This window comes from Tursiops truncatus, chromosome 8, assembly GCF_011762595.2.
Source record: "Tursiops truncatus isolate mTurTru1 chromosome 8, mTurTru1.mat.Y, whole genome shotgun sequence".
Classification (NCBI taxonomy): Eukaryota; Metazoa; Chordata; class Mammalia; order Artiodactyla; family Delphinidae; genus Tursiops; species Tursiops truncatus.
The window spans coordinates 60,324,727-60,336,908 of record NC_047041.1 but is presented as its reverse complement, the minus strand read 5'-3'; the positions used below and the strand labels follow the sequence as shown (position 1 = coordinate 60,336,908).

The 12,182-nt window shown below is 52.1% G+C and overlaps 1 protein-coding gene across 1 annotated transcript in view; it reads right to left on the bottom strand.

The window, feature by feature from the left end:
* DNHD1 (dynein heavy chain domain 1) overlaps positions 1-12,182 on the bottom strand; it is a 68,609-nt gene that overhangs the window by 7,376 nt on the left and 49,051 nt on the right. The window contains 11 exon segments of the mRNA XM_073809435.1: positions 1,774-2,245; positions 2,462-2,893; positions 3,019-3,201; positions 3,451-3,600; positions 7,350-7,452; positions 7,528-7,732; positions 7,933-8,141; positions 8,335-9,934; positions 11,095-11,383; positions 11,614-11,806; positions 11,977-12,154. Of these exon segments, the coding sequence (XP_073665536.1) occupies positions 1,774-2,245; positions 2,462-2,893; positions 3,019-3,201; positions 3,451-3,600; positions 7,350-7,452; positions 7,528-7,732; positions 7,933-8,141; positions 8,335-9,934; positions 11,095-11,383; positions 11,614-11,806; positions 11,977-12,154 (4,014 nt within the window).

Genomic DNA, 12,182 nt, shown 5'->3' with positions numbered 1-12,182 from the left:
TATGTCTGTATGTCTATTTCTGTTTTGTAAATAAGTTTGTATGTTTTTTTATTGATTCCACATATAAGTGATGTCATATATGTCTTTGTCTGACTTGCTTCATTTAGTATGATAATCTCTAGGTCCATCCATGTTGCTGCAAAGGGCATTATTTGTGCATGTATATATATATATATATATATATACACACACACACACACACACACACACACACACACACACACACACACCCCACATCTTCCTTATCTGTCGATGGACATTTAGGTTGCTTCCATGTCTTGTCTATTGTAAATAGTGCTGCTATGCATACTGGGGTGCATATATCTTTTCAACAAGGGATTAATATCCAAAACATACAAACAGCTCATATAGCTCAATATCAAAAAACAAACAAACAAACAAGCAAAAAACAGGGACTTCCCTGGTGGCGCAGTGGTTAAGAATCTGCCTGCCAATGCAGGGGACACGGGTTCAAGCCCCGGTCTGGGAAGATCCCACATGCCGTGGAGCAACTAAGCCCATGCGCCACAACTACTGAGCCTGTACTCTAGAGCCCGTGAGCCACAACTAGTATAGTTGTGCAGAGTTCTTGAGGAGAGGCATTATATATATATATATATATATATATATATATATTTTTTTTTTGGCTGTACTCAGGCCTCTCACTGTTGTGGCCTCTCCCGTTGCGGAGCGCAGGCTCCGGATGCGCAGGCCCAGCGGCCATGGCTCACAGGCCCAACCGCTCTGGGGCATGTGGGATCCTCCCGGACCGGGGCACGAACCCGTGTCCCCTGCACCGGCAGGCGGACTCTCAACCACTGCGCCACCAGGGAAGCCCATGACTAATGTTTCTGAGAACTTATTATGTCTTAGGCACTGTGTGAACTCTTTTTTCATGAATTATCTTACTTAATACTCACAACAATTTATGAGATGGGTATAATTAAGACCCTCATTTTATTGGCAAATAAACTTGGGCTTAGAGAGGTTAAATACCTTGCCTGGGTCACACAGCTAGCAAAGGACAGATAATTGACCCAGATAGTCTGCTTATAGAGCCCGTGTTACAGACAAATTAATTATACGCCTTCTATTCTAGATGTCTATTGTTCTTACCAGTACAACCCTCAACCCCTTCTTCTGGGAAATAAACACTCTCCCTTCCCCTAGGAAATGCTCCCTCCGATGCTCTACCCAGATGGGTCCCTGATCCAAGCAGGACCAATAGAAATATTTCCCCAGAATTCCTGAACATTGGATAAATTTGGGTAGTAAAGCTCTGAGTTGTAGTTCAAGTTTCTAATAGTGCTGAGCAGATCAGGATGCGGATCACGGTCAGCCACGTAGATTCAGAATCATTGCAATATGGGCCCCAAATGTAAATGTGACCTAATTTATTAATATCATGTTGGCTGGGGACTTCCCTGGTGGTCCAGTGGGTAAGACTCCGTGCTCCCAATGCAGGGGGCCCGGGTTCGATCCCTGGTCAGGGAACTAGACCCCGCATGCATGCTGCAGCTAAGAGTCTGCGTGCTGCAACTAAAGATCCCGCGTGCCGCAACTAAAGATCCCGCGTGCCGCAACCGAGACCCGGCAGAGCCAAAATAAATAAATAAATATTTTTAAAAAATACCGTGTTGGCTGATGAAATCTGGGATACCCTGGCCATAAAAATTTAGTGTCTTCATTAGGAAAGGGAAGAGCACATGTGGCTGAGAGTGTTGGGCAGCTCAGACACCCAAGATGCACTGTGTTTACTCTCCCTGGCTTTACCTCTGTCTTTGGTGGGACCTGTGGCCGAGCATCCAGCCTCTTCTAGAGGCAGTGGATTCAGCCAGGTGAGGGCCTGGTTGCTGGGGTCAAGCAGCAGGGGCCAACGGCAACTGAAGTAGTGAGTGTAACTTCGCAGAAGCAGGCCTTCCAGGCGGGCTGACTTTGCCTGGGGCTTCAGGTCTCGGTCCCACTGTAACTGTTCCGATTCAGAGCTCAGCAAGGCCAGAAGGCTGAAGGGAGAGCGTGTGGAGAGCAGGGCTTTCTTTGGTGGCGTGATGACAGATTTCTGCATCTGCTTCAGTGCCTGTGCCACGTCATCTGGGCTCAGCGGCTCCTCACAGCCCCTGCAGAGAGCCAGCCACTTGTCGAGTAGCTCCTGGCGCCGCATTGGTGGGAAGGGACCCAGGTAGCTGATGGCGGCTGAACACAAGACAGCATCTCCGAACACAGTCGTGCAGTGTCCCTTCAACTTCTGGTGCGGAAGGGAAGACCGGAGGGTGTGTAGGCCAGCGGGGAGGGTAGAGGCAGAGGGTCTGGCAGAGAGGGAGTAAGGCAGGGTGTGGAGGAAAGCGTGGCAAGGAGGGCAGAGTGGGACAGAGGAAGGCAGTGAGGGCACGGGGAGGAGCAGAGGAGTGGGACTGTGGTGCAGAAATGAACTTTAGGGGGCAGCCTAGGAGAGGCTGGCTACCTGGAGCTCTGTAGTCCAGGAGTGCATGGGCGTGAGCAGTGCAGCCTTGATGGGCCACTTGTGATGATGGCCACGCCGAGCCTGACCGAGTTTCTCTGCCACATGCTTGTGGGAAGCCTGGGCATCTTCCAGCTTCTTGGACAGGGCCAAACTGTACGCTAGGATCTCCTGGGCCTGGAACTGGTACTGGCCCAGGCGGGCCTGCTCCCGAGCCAGTGTCGCCTCCGCCTGCTGCAACAGCAGGCCCGTGGGCAGCCCTCGGCGCCGTGCCAGCCCGTAGTCCAGAACGGCCCAGAGCCAGGCTGCCAGCCGTGCTGCAGGTGTGCTCACTGCTCGCAAGGCTGCATCGCTCATGCCTGGAGCTTTCAGAGCTAGGTTTAACTTTATAATCTCTGAGTCTGTCATCTTCTCCTTAGGGAAGAACACCAGCTCCTGGGAGAGTGTGTGTTAAGAAGGGTGGGGGAAGACATAGGTGCTCTGAACCTTGCCCCACAGCCTTGCCAAGTCTCCCCTCCATGCCTCCACTATCCTCCTCCATGGCGCCCCACATTCCCTACCTGATAAAAGTCCTCAGTGCATAACAGCTGCTTGGCACTGGCCCAGCCTGTTTCACGGTGGAAGAGGTCACACAGAGCATCGGTCACCTGGACCACAGATTCTGGTGGCACTCGATAGCTCCGTATCTCCTCAAAGTCAGCCACCTGTAGCTGGCTCAGGGGCCCCAGGAATGCCTTGCCCATCTGAATGAGGAGAGATGGGCTCTTGAAGTGAGCTCCCAGAAAGTCCTCTTTCTTCAATGTATTTCCAGGAGGGATCATCTTCTCCTAGGGTCCCCAAAGGGACCACACCCCAAGCCATCTTATTACCTTTACCCCCTCCCCCAGGAGACTTCATGACAAGTCAACCCATCCTCTCCTCTGGGCATCCTGTGAGGGGTTGTCCTCTTCCAAGAGAGGAGCAGTGCAGGGCAGGCAGCAGGAAGAGCCCACCTGCTCCAGGAAAGCCTCATGCTGAGCCCGCAGGGCATCCCGCTGCTTGGTCAGTTTCTCAATGAGGTTCTCCTGCTGCTGACACCCTGCCAGCTGCCGCTTGTGCAGAAGCTTGTTTTGGTCTAGCTGCTGATGCAGTCTGCCGAGGCTCTGTGAACAGAGTTCAGGCTCTGTAGCTCTAGATCCCGGGCCAGGTGGGAAGACCCCAAGGGAAGACCCCATGGGCCTGGACTCAGGCATACTCCTCATTCGATAGTCAGGGTGACCAAGTTGAACTCCACATAGGCCACAGATACATGCTGAGCTCTGAAAGTGTCATTTTCTTATCTGTGAGTTATACATCTAGTAATGCAGCCCCGAGTGGGTGGGTGCTTCTCCTGACCTACCATACAGGCCCAGGAAATCTGAATACAAAGCCTACACACTTAACCACTGGGCTACACTCTTCATCTTACTTGACCCATCAGTGGCACTTGCCGCAGAAGGCAGCTCCTCCCTCTTGAACATTCTCCTCTCTTGACCTTCATGAGCCCATGTTCTTCTTTGTCTTTCTCCAACTTCTGTGGCTGCTCGTTCTCAGTCTCTTCCGGTGCCATCCCTTAAATATTTCTCAGAAATGTTTTCAGGGCCCCCGTCTCTTCTCAGCCTACACTTCTGGGCATCCTCCTTAATCTCATGTCTCTGATTACCACTTATACCTTAACAACTTCCAAATCTGTATATCTAGCCAGATTCTTTCCCAAGACCCACACCCCCGTATCCATCTGCTTAGTGGGAATCTCCTCTTTGGTGTCTCACAGGCCCCTCAGACTCCACGTGTCCAGAAGTGAACGTATTAGCTGTGCCTCGTCAGATCTCTTGCAATCTTACTCATCTGTTCGTGTGTTCTTTTCTCAGAGAACTGCGGCAAAGTACATGGAAGTTTCCCAAGGAAGAAACCTAATTGTTACCCTGACTCCATCTCTTCTAGTCCCCCAAACCCAACCCATCTTCAAGGCCTTTTGGTTCCACCTCCTAAACGTCTCTCGTATCTACTCCCATCCCCAACGCCATCATTCACGCCCATGCTCTCTCACTCCTGACTTCTGCACTGGCTTCCTAACTCCTACTCCCATCCTCTAACTGGCTTTTCATGCTGCAGCCTAATTGGTTTTCTCAAAGCCAAATATCATATCATCAGGTCCCTTAACACTTGCCACTTTTTTCATTTGGTTTACAATGCCTCCATGACCAGGAGGCCTCTACTCATCTTTCCAACCTCATTTCCTTTTCCTCTCCCAGCACTCTGCTCTCCAGCCATTCCTGACTTTCAGCTCCTCCAACGTGACACACATCCTCTTGCCTGTGGGCCTTTGCACCTGCTGTTACTTCAGCCTGTGACACTCTTCCCAAACCCTTTTATACGTAATCTTACCTAACCTTCAGGTATGGACCTTGATACTTCATTCATTCGTTTACATATTTAAGGAATGCTTTTGAACACCTGCCGTGTTCTACACGTGCCTCTGTGTTACATACTGTGTGGCACTGTGCTTTCTCTAGAAAGTCTTTCTTGATACTTCAGAGTATCTTGGACTTGCTGGACTTGCTGGACTTGCAGAGTATCCTGGACTTGCTCTGTCATAACACACTGTTTTGTAATCGCCTGCATGAGCCTATATCTTCCAGTAAACTAGGCACCACGAAGGCAAGGGCAGTGTCTTATCTTTCTTATTAGGAAGCAATCTAATACATGATAACATTTATCGGGCTCTTGCTATGTGCCAGCACTTTGAAGTGCTTTACATGTAAGAGCTCATTTAATTCTCATCCTAACCTCTCTGGATCTGAGTTTTCTCATCTGTAAAACGGAAGAAAGGATGGCCTCCATAGAAAAGTTGAGGCGAAAATTCTGTCTACCTATCTAGATGTAAGCATAGATGTAGACATGGACAAAAATATTAATGAGTGCTCGGACAAAAAGTATGGAGTTCAATTAAGTTTTCTGAGTACAGTAATAAATAAATGAACCAACTGAATATGAGAGGGAAAAGAGATGGAGGGGCCCAGAATGACTCCTGGGATTTAGCTTAATTCACTAAGTGGATGGTGGCCATTTCCTGAGGTAGACAACGTTGAAAGAAGTACACACCATTATGGCTGTTGAGTGAATGCCCCTGAGCCTATGAAAATCTCATATCCAGATTTGGGGGTTCTTATGTTGTGCTCTGATGCAACTGACCCAGGGATCAAAGAATAATAATGTCCCTAAGCCATATCAACAATTCCTGGTATTATCCATTTTGGGAAAACGTAAGGCCCAAGACAAGAAACTGGAATTTGGAAAACATGGGAAAGAGCACTCCTGTCCATCTATGAACGTGTCAATTTTTTTGCATCTCAACTGAGTCTTCATGTTTCATCTAAGCTAGTGATCCTCTGTGGCTGATGGTAGGCGGGCACCAGTATTATGAGGACTGCACAGAACACATGTGGAGTAGATACGTGCACTTAGACACAATGTAAGCCGTGCCCCCGGAGTTGCGCAACACTGGATGACAGCCCTGAGGGCACCCATCAGAAGAGGCGGGTTAGGCATTGGGAGCTGGAAGCCCTGAAAGTCCAGTAGAAAGTAACTCAGATTATCTGCTCATAAGTTGATCACTAGTTTACTTCACTGTAGTTATCCCTGAAACTTCATCAAAAAGTCTTGCGTAGGGCTTCCCTGGTGGCGCAGTGGTTGAGAGTCCGCCTGCCGATGCAGGGGACACGGGTTCGTGCCCTGGTCCGGGAAGATCCCACATGCCGTGGAGCGGCTGGGCCCATGAGCCATGGCCGCTGGGCCTGTGCGTCCGGAGCCTGTGCTCCGCAACGGGAGAGGCCACAACAGTGAGAGGCCCGCGTACCGAAAAAAAAAAAAAAAAAAAAATCTTGTGTAGCAGGAAGGAAAAAGAAAATGCAATTTCAGAATTCCTCTTATTAAAAACAAAAGAAAAAAGTCTCTTTATTTTAGGAAAACACTATTAACTAAGAGTGTTTGACTACAGAAGGTGTGATGACCCCATTGCTACCAGTTTTAGCCAGATATGAGCGGTTTGTTTATTCAAAGAAGAAAATTGCTCTGTATAAGAAAGCAACAGGATTTAGGGTTTGGACTAGAAAGAAAAATCTCTTATTACATGAGCACTGTATTTGGGGAGCTCTAAAGGGAAAGTGGGGTGGCTGAATAGCATTGCGGAACAGTATTGTGGAGATGGGAGGAGGATAGAAAAGTCCGTCACTAGCAAATGCCCTGTAGAGGAAGGTGACAGAGAAAAATTCAGGACACTGAGGTCTAGTATGCCATTTAATCTATTTCTGGCTCTGTTCTAGAATGTAAATGGCCCCCACAGCCATCTCCCATCCGCTGTACATAACAGTGTATATTTATATATATACAGTGTATATATTTGTGTATTTGGTGCTTTTGTGGAAGGAAGCCGTGCAGGGACAAAGCAGCATGGGAAGAGAGGACAGCTACAGGAGGTGTGCCAACTAGCAGTGACAGAGAATCCAGGAGAAAAGAGGATTACAATGAGAGGGGACCTTGAGGATGTAATCCTGCCCCATCCCCAACGGGGATCTCTGGAGAGCTTGGGGAGCATACTGAAATTCACACAGTCAAGGTACCAGGGACAACAAGAAGCGGACACTTGGGTTTCACGTGTTTAGAGGAACCAGCCCGATCTCAGCTGTGCCATGGGGAACTTTGAGCCTGAGCTCTAAAGGAGGAGGTGGCAGGAATTAGAGAGATCCCCTGGGGAAAGGGGGACTCTCAGGAGACAAGAACTAAGGTTCAGTCTGTATGGTTCCTCCAAAGTCCCCGTTTGGGCTCCCGCTTTGACCCTACTGTGCACGCCTCAAAATCCTCTCCCCTTTACCTTGCGGGAGTCTTTCAGCTGCTGCTCCAAGCTGACGACCAGGTGGGCGTGGGCACTGTGCTGCTCAATCAGCATCCTCAGAATTCCCAGGGCTTCCTGGATCCTGAAGACACAGTGTGCCAGTGAGTGGACCTGAGGGAGCAGAAGGAGGTACAGGGGAGGGAATGGGGCCACTCACCGCTGGGCCTTGTTCTTAATCTGCAGGGTCATCTGTTGCTGCAGCAGCACGAAGTTGTCCAGGAAGTCCAGGAAGGTCTTGGGGGTGACGAGAGGCAATTCCGGGCACAGGTGCCGGTGGTAGCTGGCAGCCGAAAGGTGGATGAGAGCCATGGATTTGGCCACACTGGGAATTGAGGCCTGAAGGTCTGGGCACTTCAAGAAGTCTGCAACAGGCATGGCTTTAGCCTGGACTTGTGAGTTCGTAGGGGAAGAAATGACAGAGACCCTCTCTCCTGGCTCAGGAAGGAGGGCAGAAAAGGTGAAGGGGGCTCAGCTAGGTTCTGGAGAGAGAGACTGACCTAAGTAATAATCCTTTTTAGAACCTGGTCAAGATGAGTGGCAAGGACAGGTAAAAAGGGCTCACCGTCATCAAGGGGTGGGCTCTGAGCCCCCTCCAGATGGTGCTGGGCCACACTGACCAGGGAATCTTGGTCCCAGGGTTCGTAGCAGTCGGTGCTGGCGATGGCCAGTTGAAGGAGCCTCAGGAAAAGGGTGGAAGGCAGCTGTTTGTGGGCCTGGTCATCTCCGATCAGGATGAACATGTGCAGGTGGCTGCACACCTGCTGGTAGAACCTGTGGGGCAGGAGCTCAGATACCGTCCTCCCCTTTATCCCTGTTTGCCCATCGAGGCCCCCATCCCAACCTGACGCCTCAGCCCTGCTCTCTGTGCCCTCACATCAGCCCTTAGGTTGTGTGGGGGATTTGGGCCTCTGGCCAGGGTGGGGCAAGGGCAGAGCAGCCCCTAGCTTGGGGTTCTGGGCCTCACCTCTGCAACAGCATTTCCTTCTTGACGTTCTGCCTGACACTAAGGTTGTCCCTGGGGAGATGTTCTTCAATGTTGTCCAGATCTGCCTCTGTGTACTGGTCAGGGAACCTGCCTGAGGTTGCCAGGGCCAGCAGGCGATGAAGGGTAGTGAGGTCCACACCCTTGGGCACCAGCAGGGCCACTGGCTGGCCTAACACGCCAGCATGCCAGCTGGCATCCCGCAGACACTGGAGAATGGCCTCCTCTGATCCACGTGGCAGATGGAAGAGGCGGGCCTGACAAATGCTAGCAGCCAGAGTGACGGCAGTACGGCGCCCAGTCCCCTGAGCCCCCGAGAGCAACAGGCCATGCTGCCTGGGCCTGGCTAGCACCCGGACCAGGCGGGCCACATGCCGGGCCATCGAGTGGCACCGGGCCAGGTGGGGGCTCAGCTTCAGCTGCGCAGCTGATGTGGCCAGCTGCTCCTCCAGGCTCACCCACTGCCGTTCCACGTACAGGTTGGAGCTCTCCGAGTTGGACCGCAGTGTCAGTTCCTGACTGAAGACCAGGTCTGAGGGCTTTTCCTGGGGGCAGAGCAGTAGCACCTGGAGCAACAGCGGGGAGGTCACGTCTACCTGGCTTGTCTTCTGCCACCAGTTCTTGGCTCTATTATTCAGCTGGAGTTTGCAGTTGGAGGTCCTTGTGCCTTCCTCCTGGCTTATCTTCTGACTTAGGCTCCCTGTGGCCACCCTCTTTACTGGTGCTCTGGACGGCGCTGAATCATTGGACACGGAGCCTGTGCAGACCTGCAGGCAGTACGGGTCCTCGTCCTCCTCGGTCTCACTGCCGCTGTCGCTCAGGTCCCCCCACTGGTCCAGCTCCCCTTCGGACTCCACTCCAGGCACCTGCTCTTCCCCCTCCTCCTCCTCGTAGCCCTTGCCCAGGCTCGGGGGCGCTGGCCCACAGCAGAAAACATTCTGAGCTACCTCTAGGAGCAGGTTGGCACAGAAGGAGCGTTCCCCGGGGCTGCTCAACTGGTCACAAAAGGTTCTCTGTGCCTCATGCAACCAAAGACGCACTATGTTGCACGTGGCCATCGTGACTGCCAGGCGGGTGCCACATAGGCCGGACACCTGGCGCAGGTGCTCCTGGTGGCTGGGACAATCCACAAAAGCCCGGGAGCCCACCCTGATGGGCAGCAGCTGCAGGCTGCCCAGCAGCTGGCTCACAGAGTGCAGGGAGAAGCGGTAGTGTGGGCGGAGGGGTGAGGGCAGAAAGCGCTTGCGCACCGCCTCCCAGGCCTCCACCGACGCCTGGACCAGGGCTCTTGCTAGAACACTCTCCCGCTCCACAGAGGGGAGGCTTTCGAGCCAGGCCTGGATGCTGGGCACGTGCCTGCTCAGCAGCGTGGCCAGGGTCACGCTGCCCAGGGCCAGCACGGTGAAGAGCCGAGAGAGGCGTGGGCACAGCGGGAGCTCGCAGAAGCCTGGCACTGTGGCGGTGGCAAGGAAGTTGACTATAGGCTGCAGCGTCTGCACTTCCAAGGTGCTGTGGGCGTACACGGTGCCGTCTATGGCCTGGCGCAGAGTCTCCAACACCGGCTGACAGCTCTTCTCTGGGTCTGTGGGCCGTGAAGAATAACAGAGAGAACAGGCATAAGTCCACATGACAGTGTCACCCCACTCTTCCTCTCCCTGCCTCACTGGGTCTGCTCCTGGCACACACAGGGTTCTAAGGAATTTTATGCATCTGGTGTGTTGGGACTTGGTAAGTTCTTCTCTCTCCCTTGCACTCTCCTTAGGAGTGAGTGACTTTTTTCCCCCTCTTCTGCCCCAAATCCTACCTCTAAGACCAATTACATATTCCTTAACTGAAGGTTAATGAGTAGGAAGGTTTGGAAACCGAGACTGGTGGAAACATGCTCAGAGTGGGATGGAAGAGGCAGGCTAGTAAACGTACAGTCATAAAACCATATTTGTCATAGATTTTTGTACAGAGCACAGGATGAGTATCGAACCTAGCCTGGAGGCCCAGACCTCCTGGAGGAGATACTGCCTGAGATTATTTGTAAAGAATAAGTAGGATTTAGCTAGATAAATGCAGGAGAGAAGGCCGAGAGGATGGCGATCCCAGAGGCTAGAGGAAGCCTAACTTATTGGATGCCTGCGTTACAAAGTTGAATCCAGTTAGAGGATAGAGCATAAAAATCTACAGAAGAAAGACTCATCACAAGAAACCTTGAAGAGCATTTGCCAGAGCTCCCGGTCATGACTGCCTGAACCAGGGAAGATGGAACAGAAATAGTTGGAGAGGTTTGAGAGATACTTGGGAGGCAAAATGAAGACACATGGTGACTGGATATTGGTGAGGGAGGGGAAGATGTCAACAAGATTTCTGGCTACAGTGACTGGATGGATGGTGGTACCAGGTACTGAGAGGGCACGTGAGAGCAGGGTTTTGGGGGAGGATGATGAGTTCAGAGTTGGATCCGTGGTGTCAATGGGACAACCAGGTAGAGACATATAGCAGACTGTTAGATAGACAGATCTGGTGCTTAGAAGGGGATCTTGGAGACGGAGATTTAGCAGTCAGAGCATAGAGATGGTGGATGAGGCCATGCAAAGGACAGGATTATTCAGGGAGCGTACGTAGACTGAGAAGATATTAAGAATGGAACACTGAAGTTTGGTCTGTAGGTATATGTTTGAGAGTCGAATATTGCTAGGGCTTTTCCAGTCTCAAGAGACGACAATGACACCTTCCCTCCTCCCAGCTCCTCACCGGAAGCAGCCAGGTGCAGATCTTCCAGCAGGAAGAGGAGAAAGCCTTTGCAGTCCACATGCTGCCCAGGCCACGGGCTGGCTTGTGATTGGCCCTGGACGCCCCGGCTCAGCAGGAGGCGAAGGTGGGCGGGACTGACGGCAGGGTGGATGGGGCTGGACACGTAAGGGTGCTGTGGCTCCACTAGCACGTGCACAAAGGCTGACTTCCCCGTGGCTGCCTCTCCAGCCAGCAGCACCGGGTGTCCCTCTGACAGAAGCAGGTCCACCACGTACAAGAGCCGTTCGGTCTATAGGACAGGAGCAGGGCTTACTGTGGCAGCTCCAGGTTAGCACAGCGATCTAGCCGAAAGTAAAGGTCTAGGAATCTTGTGTTAAAGCTGTATTTGCAGAACACTGCATGCATTCTGGAGACTGTGAAAACATTTCAAGGAACGGGAGCAGGTAGGCCTAGGACATGGACCGCCCCAGGATATCTCTTTGAGCCCCAGCCCCAGCTACTGCCCCACTGTCCTCACACCTGAGGAGAAGGGTTGAAGGTGCCCTGAGTTCCCTTGATGCGGCTGCGCAGGTATTGGCCAGTGAAGGGGGCCAGCGTCCCATCTTCAGGGCATACATGTAGATCAAACACCAAGGCTGAGGCTGGTAGCTCAGGGTAGTTGGAGAGGCAGCTAATAGAATCCCTCAGGAAGGTATCAAAGAGGGGCCAGAGCCTGCTCAGATGGACATACAGGCAAAAGTGTCAGACAGTTACAACAGTTCCATTTGCGATACACTCACACACTCCACCCTCCCCCAACAATGTCACCTGGGTTTTGACTCCCATGGGCCACTCACTCCATCTCAGCCCTCTGCATGCCCCATCCCCCATCCCTGTAGATACCTGGAGGGAAGGTGGGCTCCAAAGCCCCAGATCAAAGCAAAAAGAAAGCTGCTGACAGCCAGCAAGTGCTCCCTGCGCTTACGAGGCACAGCGTCACTGTCAACCTGGTACAGGCGCAGAGAGCTTCTTTTCGAGGACTTGAAGCTTCGGGCCACAGGGTCACTATAGCTGAGGTCCTCTGCAAAGGTCACCACGGCCAGAATCGG